Source organism: Trachemys scripta, chromosome 24 (assembly GCF_013100865.1).
Source record: "Trachemys scripta elegans isolate TJP31775 chromosome 24, CAS_Tse_1.0, whole genome shotgun sequence".
NCBI lineage: Eukaryota > Metazoa > Chordata > Testudines > Emydidae > Trachemys > Trachemys scripta.
In genome coordinates this window covers 3,494,967-3,515,552 of record NC_048321.1, presented here as the reverse complement: position 1 = coordinate 3,515,552, position 20,586 = coordinate 3,494,967, and the positions used below count along the sequence as shown (strand labels likewise).

Genomic DNA, 20,586 nt, shown 5'->3' with positions numbered 1-20,586 from the left:
CCTGAGAGACAGAGAAAGGGGCTGGATCCTGGGCCTACTGATATTAACCAGAGCAGGATCAAACCCAGTAACTTGCCCTGGGTCACAGAGCGAGTCCCTAACAGAACCCAGGCGTCCTGGCTCCCAGCCCCCCACAGCCCAGCTCCAGGGAGATGTGCAGCAGTCAACAAAGTGTGTGCGTGTCCGGGCGGGGGCAGGGGCCCGAGGCTGGGAGGGAATCCCAGCTATGGGGGTCGCTGGGAGAGGAGGCCCCTCCCCTCCGGGAGCGGAAGTAGGGCAGGCGGACATGCTTTGTACGTCTGAGGTCACTTCCGGACCTCGGAGCGTTTCAAGATGGCGGCTTCATTGTTGAGGTGACGTCTGGGAGCGGGGGGGAGCCGAGGGGAGGGGGGTAGGCTGGAGACCTGGTGAGTGGGGGGGACTGGGTAGCGGAGCGGAGGAGGAGGAGGCGGCGGAGGCCTGGAGGGACGAGGGGAGAGACCAGGTAGCGGGGGGCACCAGGTGGCCGGGCGGGCCGGGGGGAGGCCCGGCGGGGGGACGGCGGCCGGGCCCTGGAGAACCCCATGGCGGGCGGGCGGGCCGGTGACTGCCTGTGATGTGGCTGCGCTTTGGACAGGGTGGAAGCGTTGGAGGGCTCGGGGCAGTCCTGGGACCCTGCCCCCGGCTTCTCCCCGTCGCCTACAGCGGTGCTGCTCCTGCCTCCGGGGGTCTCCAGGGGCGCGCAGCTTGGCCAAGGCAACAGCCTGCAGTGAAGCCTGACTGGCTCCCGCTGCCGGGGCGAGCCCGTGACAGTCTTGTCTTAAAAACAAGGGCAGGAAATTCTACGGTGTTAATAAGCAAAAGATCCCTAAGGTCCCTAAACAGCATCATCAGTTCCCCTCGCTCTCGTGCGGCATGTAGGGAGAGCTAAGCTAGACAGACATTTATGGTCACGTTGCACTGTCTAATGGATTTAAGCTGGCAGACGCCTGGATAGACTGACCCTGCATCTTAGAACTGTGAGTATGGGCCTGTGTCGACACAAACATTGTACAGCTTTAACTGTACTAGTTTAGCAAAGTGGTGTAAACCACCCCTCTGTGGACACATTTATACCTGTGTAACTTATCCCCATACGGGAAGGAGAATAACTTGTCTCTGTATAAGAGAGATGAGGTGGGTGAGATGATATCTTTCCATGGACCAGCTCTGCTGGTGAGAGAGAGAGTACGAAGAGCTCTTTTTCAGACCTCACCCACCTTGGTCCCAGGATATTAGGTAATACATCTATAATAACCCAGTATAAGACCTTTATATGAGTATAACTGCATCCCTACTAGGGATTGGACCAGTATAATTATTTTGGCCCTTTTTATTGGTCATAAATTAGGGGAAAAAAAAAAAAACAAATACCCAACAGTCCCTGCAAAAGACAAGCACTTTTCTGCATTCAGATCGTCTTTAAAGGTATCACAACATAGTACTAACCAGCACAGGGTAGGTAGCTGAGCAACAGGTATATCTGTGACTGTGTTCTCATTTATTGCCACTGCTGTAGTCACGGTGTGGCAGAATTATGATGTACCTTTGCCAGTGTCATATGGAATGGGTAAGGCCCTACCAAATTCATGGTCCATTTTGATCAATTTTATGGTCATAGGATTTTAAAAATTGTAAATTTCATGAATCCAGATATTTAAATCTGAAATTTCATGGTGGTGTAACTGTAGGGGTCCTGCCCCAAAAGGGTATTGTGTGTATGTGTCCCCCAAAAAACTTATTGGGGGGTCGTGGTATTGCCACCCTTACTTTTGCACAGCTACTGGTGGTGGTGCTGCCTTCAGAGCTGGGTGGCTGGAGAGCGGCAGCTGCTGGCTAGGAGCAGAAGTAAGGATGGCATGGTATGGTATATAGCCACTCTTACTTCTGCACTGCTGCCTTTAGAGCTGGGCCCTTGGCCAGCAGCTGCCACTCTCTGGCCACCCAGCTCTGAAGGCAGCAACACAGAAATAAGGGTGGCAATACCACAGCACCCCCCTCCCCCCGCAACCCCCTTTTGGATTGGGACCCTCAGTTTAAGAAATGCTGGTCTTTCCCATGAAATCTGTATAGTATAGGGTAAGAGTACACAAAAGACCAGATTTCACAGTCTGTGACACGTTTTTCATGGCCGTGCATTTGGTAGGGCCCTAGGAATGGGTTTTTGATGTTCGTATTGGTTCAGGAGTTCTGGTTTCCTTTAGCAGATGAAGATTGATCTCACTGTAGTCTGTGGTTGTATCTCAATATGTTGCTGGTGAGTAAAGGACTATTGTGTCCAATTTTGGGGTCCCTGCTTTAGAAAGGCTGTTGAATATTTGGAAAAAGTTCAAAGAAGAGCTGCAAGAGTGATCTGAGTGCTGAAAAGCTTGCCTTACGGTGGAAGACTAAAGGATTTGAATCTGTTTAGTTTATTGATGAGAAGGTTGAGCATGGTCTATAACTCTTCTTCTTCGGCTATCCCTCAGTGCGAGGATGATGTCTGCTAAAAGGATTTATTGATGGGTTTTTAAGTGGCTGAGGAGCCCAATTTTTGCCCTGCAGATTTTCCCACGGAAGTGACAGGTGTAATCTTGGAGGAGACATAGTTGTTGGCTAGTGTTGTGCCCTTTCTTTACTCCTTTGTCGCTTCTGTCTCATGAGCGCGTCTGTTCTCCTCAAAGTGGGCTATGGCTTGATGTATAGCGTGATGCCTCTGTGTTGAAGTCCTCCAGGTTGGTGGATTGATGCCTCCCTTTTTAAGGTGTACTTTCAGTATGTCCTTGAAGTGCTTCCGCTGCCCTCCACGATCCCTTCTTCCCTGGCTTAACTGAGAGAAGAGTACTTGCTTTGGGAGGCAAGTGTCAGACATACGTACACAGTGACCAGCCCAGCAGAGTTGATGTTTCATGACCTGCGCTTTTACACTGCTGATGTTGGCTGCAGAGAGAACGCTGATGTTAGTGCATCAGTCTTTCCACCTGATCCTGAGAATCCTCCTGAAGTAGTACGGCTGGAACCACTCCAGCTGCTTGAGATGTTGTTTGTAGGTTACCCTTAGAGAAGGGTGGGGATGACAACTGCCTTGTAAACCAAGATCTTGGTACCTGTTTGTAGATTCCTATCACTGAAGACTTGTTTGAGTAGTCTTCCAAAGAATATGCTAGCCCAGCGGATCCTGTATTCGATTTCTGTGTCAGTGCTATTTGTTTGGGAGAGGTGGCTGCAAAGGTATGGAAAATGGTCCACATTTTCCAGGGGTTCTCTGCTGATGGTGATTTGTGAAGTATGAAGAGTAGTTTATACAGGCGAGGGCTGGTAGAATACCTTGGTATTGATAGAATATCCTAATATTGAGAGAGACCCCCCTCCAAGCTGTGATAGGATCTGCAAAAAGATTTAGGGTGCTTGCAAGTCGGCCTCTGTGTGTGCAAAGATGACACAATCATCTGCATACTGAATCTGTGATGCCAATTCTCGTGATCTTAAATTTTGTTTGGAGACGTGGGAGATTGTGAAGTTGGCCATCCATATGATACTCAATCCCGATTCTGTCAGGAAGGCTGTCGCAGATGAGAATCAGGATCACGGCAAGGTAAATGGAGAACAGTGTTGGAGCAGTGACACAGCCCTGCTTGACACCAGTATGATGAATGGTTCGATCTCTGAGCCGTTGCATCCCATCATAGAGTAGTTTAATGATGGAAATAAATTTCTTTGGACAACCAAACCTACACAGCACCATCCATAGGGCATCACGATTGATAGAGTCAAAGGCCTTGGTTAGGTCGATGAATGCCATGAGCAGTTCCTGGTGTTGCTCTCTGCACTTCTCCTGAATCTGTCGTGCCACAAAGATCATGTCAGTTGTGCCTCAGGGTGTCCTGAAGCCACACTGATTCGGGGAAAAGTTCCTCGGCAAGAGGGAGGAGGTGGTTTAAAAGGATCCGGGCAAGGATCTGCCCTATGACGGAGAGGAGGGCAATACCTCTGTAGTTCCCACACAAAGATTTGTCCCCTATCTTGAATATTGTAACAAGGTTGGCCTTCTTAAAGTCAGGTGGAATTTCTTCACAGGTCCAGATTTTGTCAAGGAATTGGCAAAGTTTGTGCTGGGGCATTGTTCCACCAGCTTTAAAAGCCTCAGGTGGGATGCCGTCTGGGCCTGGTGATTATTTTTATCTGGGTGATGGCACATTATACTTCCTCGGAAGATGGGAAACTCTCTGGCTTGCCTGACATCATTGACATTCAAAAGCACTGGAATCAACTTAAAAATACTATTCACACTGCATGTGCTGAAACCATAGGATATTCCACTCATCAGCACCAAGACTGGTTTGATAAAAACAACGAGGAAGTCCTAGCATTAATTCAACAGAAAATAAATGTATTCTGTATCTGGCAAAATGATTTCTCTAACCAACGAAAGCATGAGATCTATCATCTGCTCAAAGCTGAAGTCCAAAGGAGGCTACATGGCATCAAAAACAAGTGGTGGCAAGGGAAGGTTCTCTGAGATCCAGGTTTTCGTAGACCAGGATGACATGAGAAGCTTCTTTCAAACCACAAAAAGCTCTATATGGGCCAAGCTCCAAAGGCCCAACCCCCTTATGTTCCCAGGGTGGCTCCACTCTCCTCAAGGACAATGTAGCCATTAAACAACGCTGGAAGGAGCACTTTGAGAGCCTACTAAACTGTGAATCCACAGTCTCTGAAGACACCACTGAGTTCATTCCACAATACACAGCAATGGAATACCTTGCTGATTCCCCATCTTCCGAAGTCTATAACTATCAGCGCAGGGAGAAGATGTTCTATTAGAGGGCTCTTTATTCTAGCGGACACACGGGCCCAGTCAGACATACAAGAACCAGTGGCTGGAAGTTGCAAGTAGAAAAATTCAAATGGGAAATAAGGTTCATTTTTTAAAGTGAGGATAATTAGCATTGGCACAGCTTCATAAGGGGTGTGGTAGATTCTCTATCGCTTGGTATATTTAAATCAGAATGGGAGACTGATTCTCTGGTCTACCAAGGCCACTTTGCTCCATATAAACACTGCAGAGTGCTCCCACGCTATCAGGAGACAACCAGTGGGGAATTCCCTCTGTGCTGGCTCTCTTTCCTCCACACCAGTGTGAGGTAGAGGAGAGGGCTAGGGAAGGATAGAAGGTGTGGCTCTGTTACCACCAGTCCTCCATTAGAGTAAGGTTCCTGCGTGGAGAATTGAGGCCTGGATGCTTTACTAAGAGCTGTTGGATTCGATGCAGGAATTGCTGGATGATGTTCTCTGGCCTGTTATGCAAGAGCTCAGACTAGATGACCGTAAAGGTCTCTTCTGGCCTTGGAATCTGTGAATATGTCAGTTATGGCTTCAGTACAGAAAGTCTGGTGGCTTGTATTGTCGGTGTTAGAACTGTTTGCGGTTCAGGCATAAGACTGTTCCCTGATCTTCTGCATGGTGGATGGGCAATGATATGGGAGGAGAGTTACCATTGGTTGTGTAATAACAGTGCCTCTTCCAATTTGAGCTTTATTTTCAATTTTCCCAGCTTCCCAATAGTTTGACTATAATGAAGTCTTAATGTCCCTGTCCCCATACACTCCGTCTTGAGTTACTTATACACCTTTTCTCATTGGAATCAAGGTTAACAAAGGTGGTGTTTTTTTCTAGATATTTTCATACCTTTTTTTGTTTTAAAAGACAGTTTTAGGCTTGGTGTGGTGTGGATGGAAAGAAACATCTTGGCTTGGATGGAAAGCTTTCTGAGGTGTGCATAGACTCAGTTCCTGTCACAGAATCCATGGGCAGCTCTAAGTGAGCAGCAAGGGTCTGATTCGTCATTTCCTTGCACTTTGCACAGTAGATAATGTTTTCACTTCTCTTAGCCAACACTCCTATCAGTCTGATTTTTTTGGTGGCATTCTAAACTCACTGTGCAGGACTTTGAAACAACTCCACAAAATGCAGGACAATGGTAAATTGGGCCCTGGACGTGCATAGACTAAGCCTAGACATTAAAATAGAAGCAACTTGCCCATGCATGTAGTTTGACATTTGCGTTGGATTACATGGGTGCATTTTAATGTGCTCGCTGATCACAATCTCTGCACGTATGCTAATGCAAACATTAATACCCTCTTCCCCTGCTGATAAATAAATTTCTAACTAGCTTTCTGTCTGCATCCCCCAAAGCTGCCAAATGCACTCCTAATTTTTTTATCCATGGTACATATATGACCCCAATTACTATAATATCTGAGCACTTCACAATATTTTAATGTGTTTATCCTCACAACCCTCTGTGAGGCAGGGTAGGGCTATTATCCCCTTTATTCAGATGCGACCCGAGGCACAGAGACTGCATGACTTGCCCAAGGTCATACAAGGAGTCTGTGGCAGAGCAGGGAATCCTGAATCCCTTCTTGTTTCCTAGCCTCTGGATCCTCCTTCCTCCCCTCGTTGCAGAAATGCCAGATTTGTTTAGCTGTGTTCCTTGTTCAGTTTGCCTCCAGCTTCCAGAAAAATCTTCTACTGACAGAAGTTGGAGAGAGATGAGGGGAGGAATCTGGCCACCTTGGAAGCCCTCATCCTAAACGTGTGTTGTTGTAGTAATTACCATAACTCCATAATGAAAGACACTGCAGAGAACTGCATTGGGAACCGAGCATGGAGCAACCCAGACAGTGCTTATCTTAATAGGGGGCGGTGAATTGATCTTGGGAGACAGGAGGTTCTGAATTGCTAATGCTGACTCTGCCAGCTAACTCACAGTGTCACCTTGGTCAAGTCATTGAACGTGTGTTTTCCCTTCTTTTTTGTTTTATTTTGAATTGCAGTAGAGTCTAGGGGACTCCAGGCGTGGACCAGGGCCCTGTTGTGCTAGGTGCTGTACAAACAATAAAAAGAAGGTCCCTGCACTAAAGACTAAGTAAATTGTAAAACAAGGCTGATCCTCAGAGTGCGGAGCCGTCAGCCCTGTCATTATGTGTACGCTGTCATTTTTTTTGAAAATCTCTTGTCTTCTGCCATCTGTGTAGATGGTGTCCAGGAGCCAGAGCTTCGATTGTATGTAAATGTTTATAGCTTAGTTGAGGTCAATGGAGCTATGATGCCCTGTTGAGGTCCCCAGGTGTTTTTGCCGCTGTATCCTCCAGATCTGCTGGGGGCTGGTTAAAAATGCCAGCACTGTGTTTACGGACTGGTGTTAATGAAACAGTGGGAGATTTCCTGAGATGCTGGAGCAGACGCAGTCTGCGTGCATCTGAGGGTTAATTAATGTTTGTCAGTGTGCTGTAGATGACAGTGTGGAGTGTTATACACTTAATTCTAATCATGCCACCAGGAAATGAAGTGCTGTCTTTTGTGCCTTGTCCTTGACAGTAACTTGGGAGAGAGAGCGGATGCTGTAGATTCCAACCCACATCTGCAAACTCTTGAGCTGTGGCTGGATTGGAGGCCTGGCTCTGCCCCTCTTGCTGGAGAAATGCCCTTGAATGTCAGAGTCACAATTACTGCAATTGATCTGTAGAGAATGGCTCCCACTGCTTTGGGGACCATAAAAACCTTATTTATCTCCCACCTCCAATGTTGATGTGCCTGAAATACTGTGTGCATTGGGCCATGGCATTGACCTGCCTTCTCGCTAACACTCAGAGAATAATGAATGGGCAAGGGTGAAACAATATAATGAAAAAGAGCTTTTAGGAGGAAAGCTGGTGATCTCTTTATTTCAGAGGCTTGAAGAGCTGTAGTCTGAACCAGCTCTTTTCATGCTGTTTGGCAGGCACGCCTTTCTGGGACATTTACCACCCAGTCCTGATAATTGCTTCTCCTGAGAGTGAAGAATGGCCTGCATTAGCCTCGCTGTTAGTGCAGAGTACTGTTTATGCCTGTCTTATTAGCAAGGTATTACAGCTCAGTATGGTAATTACAGGGTATCATAAAGAGAGAATTCTTGGGCAGAGTCTGGAGAGTCTAACAGCTAGGCTCAGCGTTACAAGTGGTGTTAAAATAATTCCTCATCCCTCAGATTCACTCTTAAAACATCAGGCATTACACTGTGGTCTCCTCTGCTCCTGGTTATAAAAATGCCCCTGTATTGTGTGCATTTACCCCTTTCAGTGCCTAGCCGATATTCACAGAGCTCTTTCTGTCTTCTTTTTTGCAGACATGTGGGTCAGCGCTGCCTGTGGACTCGGCTCGGCCCCAGCCTTTCTGTGCGACAGTGAGTTTTTGAGGCTTTATTGAGAGTAAAGGGATTAATTCCTTTCTCCCTAAGGGATCCCTTCTAAGACTTCACTGCCTGTGCATGTTCTACCTGCTTATTAATTCTAACCATTCAGATACCTGGCGGGTGCCATGTGTTGGCAGGGTATTTACTATGTCATTACATGATAAATATGTGGCTAGTTAAATAACCTGCAGGTGTTTCTTTTGTGAGGTAATAATTGTGTCCTGGGATGATAAAAAACTCCTGGCTGGAGGCTGGGGTGTGTGTTAGTCTTGGGCCTGGCTATTATTGAATGTGTCAATGATGAAGATGTACAAACACAGTTGGATTAGAATCATGTAACCGGAATAAAAGCAGGCTCACTTTAGAAAGCGCTTTGGGATAGCCTCTTATGGGGTCAGCATTGATCGGGATTTGCATGCCGTACAGGTGCATCAGTGACTATGTTGCATCCCTGTGCTTTGCCCGTCACTGCTGTCATTCTGTGTAAGTTGCAGTGCAGTGTACACAGTAACTTTATACCTAACAAAGGTATGATCAACAGAAACCCTCCCAGCTCCCATGCTCCATGCAAGCTGTGCAGCTGGGCTCAGTGGGGGGTGGGGGAAGCTTTTGCTTTTTTTTTTTTTTTTTTTTTTTTGCTAAATCGGGTTGTAAGAGTAATTGCTTAGTTATCTCAGGAACATGAAATTACAAGGTCTTTCTTTGGTACAATGTGCAATTACTGTGGCAGTAAAGAGCAGGTTGCATGGTATCAGCCTTGTATAACATGTTATCAGACAGCTAATAGTCCGACTCGGCTGTGGATGGTGCTTTTCAGGTTGGGAGAGCTAGGGAAATCAGCACTGTCTCACCATCCTAAGTTTTATTTTGAAATGCTGAGAGCTGCCACTGACTGTCACCTCCTGTTTTTCGAGAGATCAGTGCTGCATTACTGCAGTTGAGACCAGCAGAGGTGCTTGAGCTGGCAGCTTTTGTTAGTTTGGAACTCTCCCTCCACCCACAAGTCCACCAGGGCCCAGTTTTGTTACCCTTCCAAACACATTGCGAAGCCTATCTTTCTCCTTTTGGTTAAGGATGTTGAGGAGGGTGGGTTGACGTGGATATATTTATGGGCAGTACTTGTTAAAGTTGTAATTTTGAATTTGTGGGCTTGGTGCCCAGACCACTGGATGGCACCTATAGATGGATTTAATAATAATTTTAATAAATAAATACTCCTCGATGAGCTGGGAATGGAGGAGATGAATTCATGTCAGAAGCCTGCTTCCCTGACATCTCCATTCTCACTCATGGCCTCACTGCATCTTCCTTGGGCTTCATGCAGACCTGATGTCATGTTTATTCTGCCCTTTAGTTCTTTTTCTAGGTGCTGATTTGCAGGGCAGCTATGAGCTGGCCCCATTTTCAGAACTGTGCCCATGGTTCAGGTAGTTTTCCTGTTTCAGGCTAAAACTGCAAAGAGCAAAAAGCTGCTGAGTGGGAGGGGCATGGTGTGTGGACTGTTTGACTTGTGCTGATGTGGAGATGGGTGAGGTGTCTCCCTTGGGATGTACAGCTCTGCAAGGTGAAGTGCCCCTCTGGTGTTGCCCTGTGGACCTGGAACAGCCCTGCTCAGACAGTGATGTTCCGTGGGCACAGGGTAAATCTGAGTCACTTAATTCTGTTGCTCTTCCTTTTACTCCTCTGACTTCCTGCCTCTCCTTTTGTTCCAGCGTGGTCCCCATGGGAACAACAGCGAAGGAGGAGATGGCTCAATTTTGGGATAAAAACACTCAGTCGAACCGTCCCATGTCCCCTCATATCACCATCTACAAGTAAGAACTCCAGAGGCGTCTGCATCTCTGTGGGGTTACATCCCAGAATCTGGCAAAGGACTTAACCCTCTGCATCCTCCCCTTCATGTGGAAAGAACTCTGTATGTTCCCTTTAGTCGTCAGGGAGCACCTGCTTTGTGGTTAAGGCAGAGAAGTGGGAGACCTGGGTTGTATTTCTAGCTCTGTCATAGACATTCTGAGACCTTGAGCGACCGAGTGTTACTTTCCCACCTGTGACAGTTTCTTCATCTCTGCAATGGCAGTAATGAAACTGACCCACCTCAAGGGGTTGTGAGCCCTAGTTAATGTCTTCAGAGCCCTCTAACATCCTTGATGGAAGGCGCTAGAGCGGGTCAAAGGATTATTTCCCCCAAAAACCTGAGTCCAAAGGGTGTTAGGGTGACCTGAGGCACAGGAAGGGGATCATGTGAGGCCACCAGAGCACACCACCTCAGTGTCTCTGCATTGGGCTGTTCCCATGATCTGATTCTCTTGTGGTGAATTTCCTGTTGTGTTGGGATTTTTCTCATTTCTGGGTATGTGTCTGGGAGCCTGAATCCTGTCCTTCCCCTCTGAATTGGCAGCAGCATTGCACTCTCTCCCCATCCTCCCTCCCTTTAAGCCCTCCCAGCAAACATGGGCTTTCTCCCTCCCAGGATTCCTGCCAGTGGGGTTTGTCATTCCTGAGCCACCCCTGCAAATTCCCCGCCTATTTTCCTTTTGGCTAGATTCCTTGAATAATTCTGAGTGCAGAAATACACAGCCAGAAGCACAGAGCGGTCTGGGAATAGATTGGTCATGCCTCTGCCTCTGCGCCCCTTCTCAACAAGTTTATGTGAGTTCCCAGTTTGTCTGGAAGGCTTCCAGCCTGTCCTTCACCCTCACATTACCTCAGGCTTCTCCCTAGACTATCTCACCTCTAGCATGCTTCAGACACCCCAGATGTGCTGTTTGCATATCACCCACACTCCATGAGTGGCTCCTCTTTCTGACAAGGTCTGTTGTTTTGCAGGTGGTCTCTGCCCATGATGATGTCCATCGGCCACCGTGGCACTGGTGTTGCAATGAGTGCAGGTGTGTGATTCTTTGCCTCAGGTACCTTCGGGAGTAGACGGGCCTTGGTCAGCATCAGTATAGAGAGCTTCCATTTGCAATCACTAATCCTGAGACAACTTGACTTTCATTCTGTTGATTACCTCGTCTCTCCTTGCCCTCAAGGCAAGGAGTTGGAGTGTCTCTGCTGTAGTTGCCACAGCTGGGCTCTGTAATGGGCTGTACTGACTGCACAAATAAATACCTATTGCTCCTAATCTCATTCTTTTCCTTCTGCAAGCTGTGTCTTGCCACATACTCTAGTAGAGCCCTGCGTGGATACACAATTTATATCCATGGTTACAAAGTGGATATCCATGGAGCTGCAGGGCTCTAGTGACAATGCGCGAGACCAGCAGGGCCATAGCCAGTGAGTGGGCCAGGAACTGCAGTAGCGAAAGCAGCAGCATGTTGGGCCACCGCTCCCAGCCTGGGCAGCTCCTCTGGTGTGGCTGTACCGCCTCCACCCCCTGATCATTGGGGTGGGCACCAGGCTCACTGGCAGCTGTCCCTGGTCATGATAGGGGCTTGCATGCTCCTGTCCCGTCCATGCAGCAGTGTGTGTCTCCTGTCTGGGAGCGTGCTAGCCGCTTGCACACACTAGTGGGACGAGGGATAGCTGCTGGTGAGCAGTGGGCAGGGCTGGGTGGTACAGTCTCCTCCTCGGAGCTGCCCAGGCTGGGCGCTGGCTCCTGCAAGTGGTGGCCCGACATGCTGCTGCTTTCGCCGCTGCGGTTCAGGGCCTGGTCACTGGCCCTGAAGCACCTCGGATATCCACTTTATATCCTCAGTTATAAACTGTGTATCCGTGCAGAGCTCTATATATTAGTGTCCAGACTCCTGTACCTTGTCAGACCTGGTGCCCTGCACATGTGTGCCATATGTAAGTGGTACCCTTCCTGGGAAAGTCAAGGAGGCAGCATTTTCTATTGGTTAGAGCATGGGAGACTGGGAGTCAGAAAACCTGCATTCTGGTCTGAAATCTGCCACTGCCTTGCTTGAGCAAGTCATTTACCCTCCCAGGGCCTCATTTTTGTCTGCCGGGGACTGGCTCTCACATGGGGTGCATTAGTATAAATGCAAAGTGGGGTTCGCTTTTGCTTTGCCTTGGCTTCCCGTTAAAGGGCTACTGCCCAAAGCAAGAACCCCAGTGTGGGGAAGCCACTCATCAGGTATGAATTGAAAGAGCAAGTTCAGATTCAATTGGGTTTTCTAAGCTTTCTGCAGGTATTTATTATTTGTATTACTGTAGTGCTTAGGAGCCTTCGTCATGGATCAAGATCCCATTGGTGTAGGTCTTATACAGACACAACTGCTGCCTTCCCAATTAGGGACCCCTACAGAGAGACTGATAGTGCACCCTAGGTGGGGGAGTAGGTGGCACCAGAATTGGGGCCGCTAAACCATGTCCAAACAGATAATTTGATCTTGTACCATTTAACCAAAACACTAATGTTGAAACCTTAGTCTTTCTGACCCTCATTCTCCTGTGGCCCTTCCTTTTTCCCTGGCTGTGTAAAGCATCTGGCTCTTTAAAGTGTTTGTGCTACTGCTCAGCCTGCAGGGAAGAGGTGGAGCTGTGTTTGTAGGGGAGGGCTGCGAGGGAGTCTGAGCAAAAGGAGCTTCACCCTTAGAGTTCTTTCTCCCGGGACCCGAGAGCGAGGCAGCAATACAGGTGGGAACAGGCGCTGAGGCCAAGGCCTATGTTTTCCGAACTGGACGTTCCCTTTAGATGCCTGATTTCCAACACCTGGAAAGCTGTGAGGACCTGCAACCACAGTTGAAGTCAATGGGAGCTGTGGGTGCTCAGCACCTCTAAGGATTTGGCCCCAGGGGTTGGAAGTTGAGCGCCCAAAGGGAGAGGCCACTTGAAAATTTAGCCATAGGCACGCTCGTAAATGTGGGCCCAAGTGACAAGAGCCAGTGCAGAGCTATGGCTGGAACTCTGCTCTCCTGTGCTCCAGCTGCAGGGGGTTTGTCTACACGGCCCATGGCAGCGAGTCTCGGAGCTCAGGTCAACAGACTCAGGCTTGTGGGGCTTGGACTACCGTGCTAAAAAGAGCTATGTAGACGCTGCAGCTCAGACTCTGAAGCCTAGGGAGGGGGGTGGGTTTTAGAGCCTGTGCTGTAAGGTCTACACAGCTTTTTTTAGTGTGATAGCCCAAGTCTGGCGACCTGGACTCTGAGACTTGCTGTTGCTCTCTATATAGACTTACTCTAACGGTCAAGGTGTTTGGGGGCAGTGCTGACTTGCAGGGTATTTTCAGAGCAGGAACACAACTTCTGCATAAAAAGCAGGATACATAACGGCCATACTGGGTCAGACCAAAGGTCCATCAAGCCCAGTATCCTGTCTTCCGATAGTGGCCAATGCCAGGTGCTGCCGAGAGAATGAACAGACAAGTAATCATCAGGTGTTCCATCCCGTCGCCCATTCCCTGCTTCTGGCAAACAGAGGCTAGGGACACTATCCCTGCCCATCCTCCAGGAACTTATCTAGTTCTTTTTTGAACCCTGTTACAACAGTGGATTGTAGGGAAACCCATGGCTAAGAGGTTTGCATGAGCCCCTGCAGCCCCCCACTTGTGACTTCGTACCAAATTTAACTCAGGTCTTTGTGGTGTGCTGCTGTTGGAGCAAAATGATCAGGAAGGAAAGGGAGAGAGTGAGGGGCTGCTAAGAATAACTTCACCAGCCCTCCCCCTCCATCAACTCCTAAAGCTGGCCCTGGAATGTGGGGACTGTCTTTGGGGAGAGGTGACCCTCCTCCCCCCCCCCAAAAAAAAACCAAACAAACAAACAAACACACACACACACTTACTTGCTTTCCACAAGATGGGTGGAATCTGAAATGAAATCCACAGCAAACCTTGTGTCTCAGGACCAGAAAACTTCTGTTTCTGCCAGTGGGGGAATTTAACTAAAGATTGGATAAAAATGGCACTAGAAACCTTGGTGCTGTTTCCAGATGGACTCATTACACAGAAGTGCTTGTTGAAGGGGGTCTAGTGTAGGTTGGGCCTCAAGGCTTGAACTGACCATGTGATCCCTGCCTCCCTCTTGGCTTTCACTCAGTTAAACCCCAGAATTGCTAATCTGTGCAGCTAGGCATTGTCACAAAAAGCTGAAGGTCCAGCCAGGTGCCAAATGTCAGCAGCATGAGCCGCAGAGTCTGAATTCGGTTACAAGAATTAGCTCCAATGAGCCCAGCAGTGTTTAACCCGACGTGAGTGCTTGCTGCAGATCACTCTGTTACGTCAGTACAATTTATCTCCTTGCTGGATCAGCGGGTTTATTCCCTAATGCCCTTTGAGTTAGCCCATGTGCCCTTCGCCGTAATACCATACCAGGAGGAGTGACACCCATTGTGCCAGGCAGAGAGGTAGTTTGTCAACATGGTCCAAGCCTTGCAGTCCTGTTGGTCATTCTCCTCAGCCCAAAGCTACTCCTTCCCCAGAGGGCTGGGAAATGCCTGCCCTTCTGTGTGGGGCGCTTGGCCAGTAGCTAGTGTGCTTTCGAACCCGCTAGTTGTTGTTCAAGCTCACAAAGTTGCCATTGCCTGTAAAAGAGGATTTATTACTCACTTACAAAATGAGCCCTTTGTTGACCTCTGCCATGGGAACAGCAAGAGGCCTCCTCCCCAGGCCTTTAGAATCCAAAGGGTAACCCCACACTGGCTGCACTGTCTCACCAGACAGCTGTGCAGCCAACAAAATGGAACAGAGCAGGGAGCTCTGCTTTCACCGGCCAGGCCAGCAATTACATGAGCACTTGATTCCTGCACTTTCTCAAGGCAAACACAGATGCCATTGAAACCACGAGTGGCTGAGCTGGGAAGCAGCTAGTTGGCGTGGAGGCGCTGGCACCACTGCAGATAGAGCTGCTTAAGCCCGCGTACCAGAGGAGAGCAATCGGGCTCCACTGAACGCAGGGTTAATCACGGCTTGGCTAGCTCTTCTTTCTTTGATCACTCCCATTCTTTTAGCAGCACCATCTGTAAAAAGCCTCTTGGCCTAGAAATGACAGAAGCTGCCACCACTTCTCCAGCTAGCGTGCTCACTTATGTCAAGCCGTCTCTTTGTGTGCCAGCCTCTTCACATGCCATTGGGCTGCTGGGCTTGGCTCCTGCCAAACTGTCTGTTTGGTTAGTGATTGGCGAGTGGATATTTTTGTCCTGCTATTCTGGACTCTCGAGGACTTTCTGGTGGAGCTCCTCTCTTACATTTCAGACATTGAGGGGATCCTCTGAAACTTGCATTCCCAGGTAGTTCGGCTTATGCACTAAGGCCCTGATTCTGCAAATGCTTGAGCGTGTGTCACTGTACTCTCAGGAATAGTCACTGGGGGCTACTCGCATGAGTCTAGTTACTCCCATACTTCAGTGTTGGCTGGACTGGGGCCAACAGTAAGGTACTTAATAGCCTTATTGACTTCAGGGGGTAACACTGTGGTAACAAAGTGACCTCACACCTTCTATTCTGTTGCTATTTGTTTATTTAGCCAAGCTGAGACTGGAATTGTTCTTAAAGGCATAAGTGTGTCAGAGCAAAAAGTGACCTCTCCTGCACTAATCACCTAAAAGTAACTCTCCTTTTAGCTCCTCACTATGACATGCAGAATTGAAGGCCGCTCCCTGTGGGAGCTGTGCTGTACTGATACAGAGGAACCAGGAGAGTGGGAGAAGAAGTTGGCTCATTTTGTTTGCATTGGCTTTTCAGGCCCCAGAGTAGGAACCCCTGGCTCCCAGCTGGGGAGTGCTGATTATCTTGCAGGGCTCTCTTTCCTGGTGAGTAAGCTGCTGGCTACCATTGGAAGCTGGTTTGACTTGTGGGTTCTTTCTTTTCCAGGGGTGTCTCTCTTTGGTCTGGCTGCCTTGATTCTCCCGGAACAGTTCCCCTATTACCTGGCATTTGTGAAGTCGCTCAGTCTGGGGCCTGCTCTTATCTACTCTGCTAAGTTTGCTTTGGCTTTCCCCATCACCTACCACACCTGGAACGGAATCCGACACCTTGTGAGTAGCCTTGATGGAGCTGCATGTATGTGTCTGTCTAAGGTGCAGGGAGTTGGGTGGGCATCTGGGGTAATACTTTCAGAAGTTCCTAAGTCCCGTTTTCCAACGTGACTTGTCACTTTGGCACTTCTGAAAGTGTGACCTCTTGTTTAATATCCCCAGCTTGTAATGTCATTGTCCTGTGACGATGTGAGACCTTCCAAAATGACTGTTTTTCAGTGTTAATATCCGCTCACAATAGCCATGTTATGTTATATATTAATATTATATTACATCTGTCTGTGATCTACTATAGTCCCTTTATAGAAACCAGCCCTTAATATTTGCCCTGGGCTGAAACTTGGGAGACAGCATCTCAGTGTAGGAGAACTTTGTGGATTTAAAAAACAGCTGAAGAGAATATTGGCTCCCCAATGTGGGAACAAGATGTGCTGCTTTTGCTGCAGATAACAATTGTCTTGTGTTTCTGTAACTTCAAATACATTTAGTTTTACAAAATCAAAATGGCAGAGGCAGCTGGCTCAGTGTGTGACCTGATCCCGTCTACTTTAGGGGAGGTGTGACTCAGGGGTGCTGCACTTCAGACATGGGTTTGTGCTGCACACGTTGGGTGCCCACTGTGTTCTCGTCTCGGTGGCATGAGCATTGCTTCTCTAATAACGTATTGATCCCCGGAGTTTGTATCTTGCTTCTGGTATTACCAGCTGCTTATGATAAAAGAAACCCATCATGCACCTGGCAGAGCTGTCCCTGAGGAGTGAGGTGAGGGGGCTTTGTAAATCCCTCAGCTGGGGAGACTGGTTGACCTGGTATGGCTGGCACTGTTGCAAACATTGTTCATTTTGCAGCCCGCCAAGAATTCCAGATCAGATCTGCAAACATGAGGCCTGGCCCAGGGCTCCAGCATTGATCCAGCTGGCTGAGCCCCATTTGCTCACGGAGTTGCTGTCAAGCAAATAGAAAAAGTCTTAACAGCCCTCTCATTAGGGCCTTGTGAGTCAAATGCGGGTTGAAAGACTGTAACTGCGTATTTACATTAAAAAGGCAACGAAACTGCCTCCAAATCTACGTTAAAATAACCAGCAGTGCTGACAGCTGGCCAGGCGGATGGCTGCATCGCAGAAATGTGGGGCAGGGAACGGTTAATGCTTACATTGTTAGGTGTTTCATTTCCTTGAATAAACTGCAGTGCTGTGGTGATGGTGGTGTGTGTGTGCGTGTGCATGCACTCCGGTCGCTCCACTGCTGGGGAGCTGGTTACTGTTGTGTCTAGACCTAAATTTAGTTAGGTCTCCAAAATCAGACCTATTATCACATCACTAGCCACGTAAACCAAAGGCACTGCCAGCTTAGGTTGAAATTCCCAGCTCTTTCCTCCCTTAACTTAGACTTTTAGTGCACTGGTACATCTTCTGATCACCTGATAGCACCTGTATGTGACACGGAGCAGTCCTACGTTGGCCAGGGCTAGCAGCAGACTGAATGACCAACTAGGTCCATGTCTGACACCGTGGTGATTGACTCACACTCCATATACAGAGACACAGTCAGAGAGAAATTCAGACAGTGAGGAAAATGACTCCTTAATGCTGCGTTCCCTGTCTTTGAGGGGACGGGGCTGGGTTAGGAGCACTGGTAAGATTCCCCACTGGAGAAGGGGAGATGCCTCCTGTGACTGATGTTTGGCTCTCCTGTGGAGCTCCTTGGCGTAATACTGAGTGGGATCTGTAAGTTCCCATGTACAGAGGGAGAGCTGAGGCACAGAGCGACTGATACATCCAGTGTTATCTGGAGTGTGGACTTACTATGGGTGCCCACTCTGAGACATCTGGGGCCTGATTTTCCAGTGGTGTCTCCATTAGATTTTTGTTTAGAGCAGAGGCTGCCTCACACTTTTGAAAACCAGGACATTGTCTCAGGTTGCTAACCCAGCACCAGTGGATGCTTAGAAAGTTTAGGCCTAAGTAACTGGCACAAAGTCATACAGGTAGTCAGTGGCAGAACTGGGAACAGACAAGACTATCTGCCTTGTCTGTTGCTGCCTGCCACCTCAGTGCATTACTGATGGCTAAGGCTAAGTTTTAGTCAGGGGTATTTTAAAGTCACGGACAGGTCATGGGCAGTAAACAAAAATTCACAGCCCGTGACCTGTCCATGACTTTTACTAAAAATACCCGTGACTAAAACTTGGATGGGGAGGGGGCTGCCTGGGGGCCCAGCGGGTGCTGGGGGAGTGCGGGTGGCACTGCGTGGCCCAGGACACCTGCTGGTGGAGGGGGGGAGGAGAATTGGTGGGGCTGGCAGGCTCCCTACCTGGTTCTGTGCCCCCCGCTCCCCCCAAGCTCAGCTGCTAAGCGGAGGCATGGCCAGGCAGCCTGTGTGCTACCTCTGCCGCCCCCGCAGCTCCCATTGGCCATGGTTCCCAGCCAATGGGAACGGCAAAACCAGTGCTCTGGGTGGAGGCTGCGTGCAGAGCTGCCTGGCCACACCTTCGCCTAGCAGCTGAGCAAGGGGGATGTCGCTGCTTCTGGGGAGCTCCCCAGGTAAGTGCCACCAGAGCCTGTCCCGTACCTCAACCCCCTGCCCTGTCCCACACCCAAACTCTTCTGCTGCTGCAGGGGGGCGGTGGCCCGAGACTGCCCCAGCAGCAGCTGGTGTGACTGGCACAGGGGCTGCCTGAGCTGCCCCTGAGCCAGATGAACTGGCCGCTGCAGAAGTCACGAAGGTCACGGAAAGTCACGGAATCCGTGACCTCTGTGACAAACTCGCAGCCTTACTGATAGTCAGAAACCAGATGGAACCAGCTTCGCTGGGACAGGGTTTGTCGTTCGTGTGATGAACGGGAGTCACGGTAGCTAATTCCACAGGGCATTATCAAAGATTGTTCATTTCTATTGGGTCATCTAGGCCATTCCCAGGATGATCCCTGGCATCAGCATCTCTAGTGCTCTGTCCAATCTAAGTGCTGGGGCTCACACTGCCCCTGCACGCAACCTGCACCCCTCACCCTAGAGATTCCTACAGAACTTGTGATAGGTCCCCCGGCCCCTTCCTCACTTGGGCAGTTCTCGGCACTCCCTCCCATTTGCAGTCAGGTGCTCAGAACACACTACTCCAAGAGGGATCTCAACAGCTCAATAGCCAGAGGGGCTGTTCCCTTCTCTGGCTTGTTCTTTGTCTATTTTCTGCAAAGCACTGATGGCTCTGGAGGCCTGGCGTGCCTGGGGTTCAGTTGCAGACTGTGCGAGTGCTCCAGTGGGACGCCCTGATTCCTTGCTGAGTGTGTCTCTGTTCTCTTTGTCTCTAGATGTGGGACATGGGAAAAGGATTTAAGATTCCCCAAGTCTACCAGTCTGGAGTCCTGGTCCTGGTCTTGACCCTACTTTCCTCCGCTGGACTCGCAGCCATGTGAAGGCACCTCCCTTCTCCTACAAGGATTTGATTCATCTGGTGATCTGGTCCAGACAGAGCTCTGTGTGTGTGTGTGTGTGGTGGGGGCGGGGGGAGGGCAGGAGGGACTAGAGACTCCTAGATAACTAAATTGTTGGGGCAAGATGGTGCTTTCCGCTCTTTGTAAAGCATGTGACTGATCAGAGTTTGCTTATTACTAGCCCTGAGTGATGTGCTGTCTCCAGCTATCCTAGTCCAGCGAGATCCCAGAACACCCTTCCAGAATGCCACGGGCAGGAGTCCCAGTCCAGGATGTTCAAGACTCTAGGTAGTTACAAGCAGCTGGTAACTGACAGCTGATTAGCAGTTGATTCTTATCCACCTAGAGCATGCTCAGAGGAGCTGCCTTCCTTAATTCATTGCTGTTCTTTCAAATTAACTCTGGTTCACTTGCTTTCTGATCTGCCCTGAAGCTTGAGACAATACTGGCACTGTGTGCCCCCTCACTGGGCCTGAGCGGGGTTGGGGGAGGAGAGGCGAGTGCCTCTAGCCTAGCGTCTGTGTGTAGGCTCATGTAAAAGACAACTGTCCCCATTGATGCTGGCGCTGGTTCTAGGGCAAGCACAGACTGAGCCGCCGACGCCAGTAAGGGGAATATGGAATTTGGTGCTGTCCTGGGTAAAATGCCTAACTGCTGGAATCTGGCTTTCTGCTGCAGTCAGCATCCTGTGGGCTTTACAGTGGGGAGAGGGGCAGCCTGTAGCGGGCCCAGTGCTTGGGGGCTGGGCATATTGAGTTCAAAGCACTCTGTGCAGCAGCTCACAACTCTTCCAGCAGATCAAGGATAAGCACCCGTATATTTTTGGAGTCTTCAATCAAATCTGTATGTTGTTTTTTTTTCCTTCTGAAAATAAATCTGTTCTTTGAACCTTTTGGATGACTGCCAATGCCACGGTCTCCCCCTCACTGTGCACTGTCACTCCGACCCGTGTGTTTGTAACAGACCCACCCTCCTCAGTAAAGCGGACTTTGCTCTTTCACAC

General features: G+C 49.1%; 1 protein-coding gene across 3 annotated transcripts; it reads left to right on the top strand.

Moving 5' to 3' along the window:
* The first annotated feature begins 255 nt into the window (after window positions 1–255).
* Window positions 256–20,583, top strand: SDHC (succinate dehydrogenase complex subunit C). 3 transcript variants are annotated; one of them, XM_034756533.1, is made up of 6 exons: window positions 256–353; window positions 8,171–8,227; window positions 9,949–10,050; window positions 11,063–11,124; window positions 15,990–16,153; window positions 19,461–20,583. In XM_034756533.1, exons 1-6 carry the CDS (start codon window positions 334–336, stop codon window positions 19,563–19,565), a joined length of 510 nt encoding a protein of 169 aa, XP_034612424.1. In that variant the 5' UTR covers window positions 256–333; the 3' UTR covers window positions 19,566–20,583. The 3 variants fall into 3 exon arrangements, with proteins under 3 accessions (XP_034612424.1, XP_034612426.1, XP_034612425.1); XM_034756535.1 differs by lacking the exon at window positions 256–353 and adding an exon at window positions 977–998; XM_034756534.1 differs by lacking the exon at window positions 256–353 and adding an exon at window positions 7,874–7,908.
* The last annotated feature ends 3 nt before the right edge of the window (window positions 20,584–20,586 follow it).

Excerpts from the sequence above, each read along its gene's own strand:
- SDHC (XM_034756533.1), top strand. The coding sequence starts at position 334 with ATGGCGGCTTCATTGTTGAG. Across the intron at positions 354-8,170 it reads ATGGCGGCTTCATTGTTGAG|ACATGTGGGTCAGCGCTGCC; the intron begins GTGACGTCTGGG and ends TCTTTTTTGCAG. Across the intron at positions 11,125-15,989 it reads TGGTGTTGCAATGAGTGCAG|GGGTGTCTCTCTTTGGTCTG; the intron begins GTGTGTGATTCT and ends TTTCTTTTCCAG.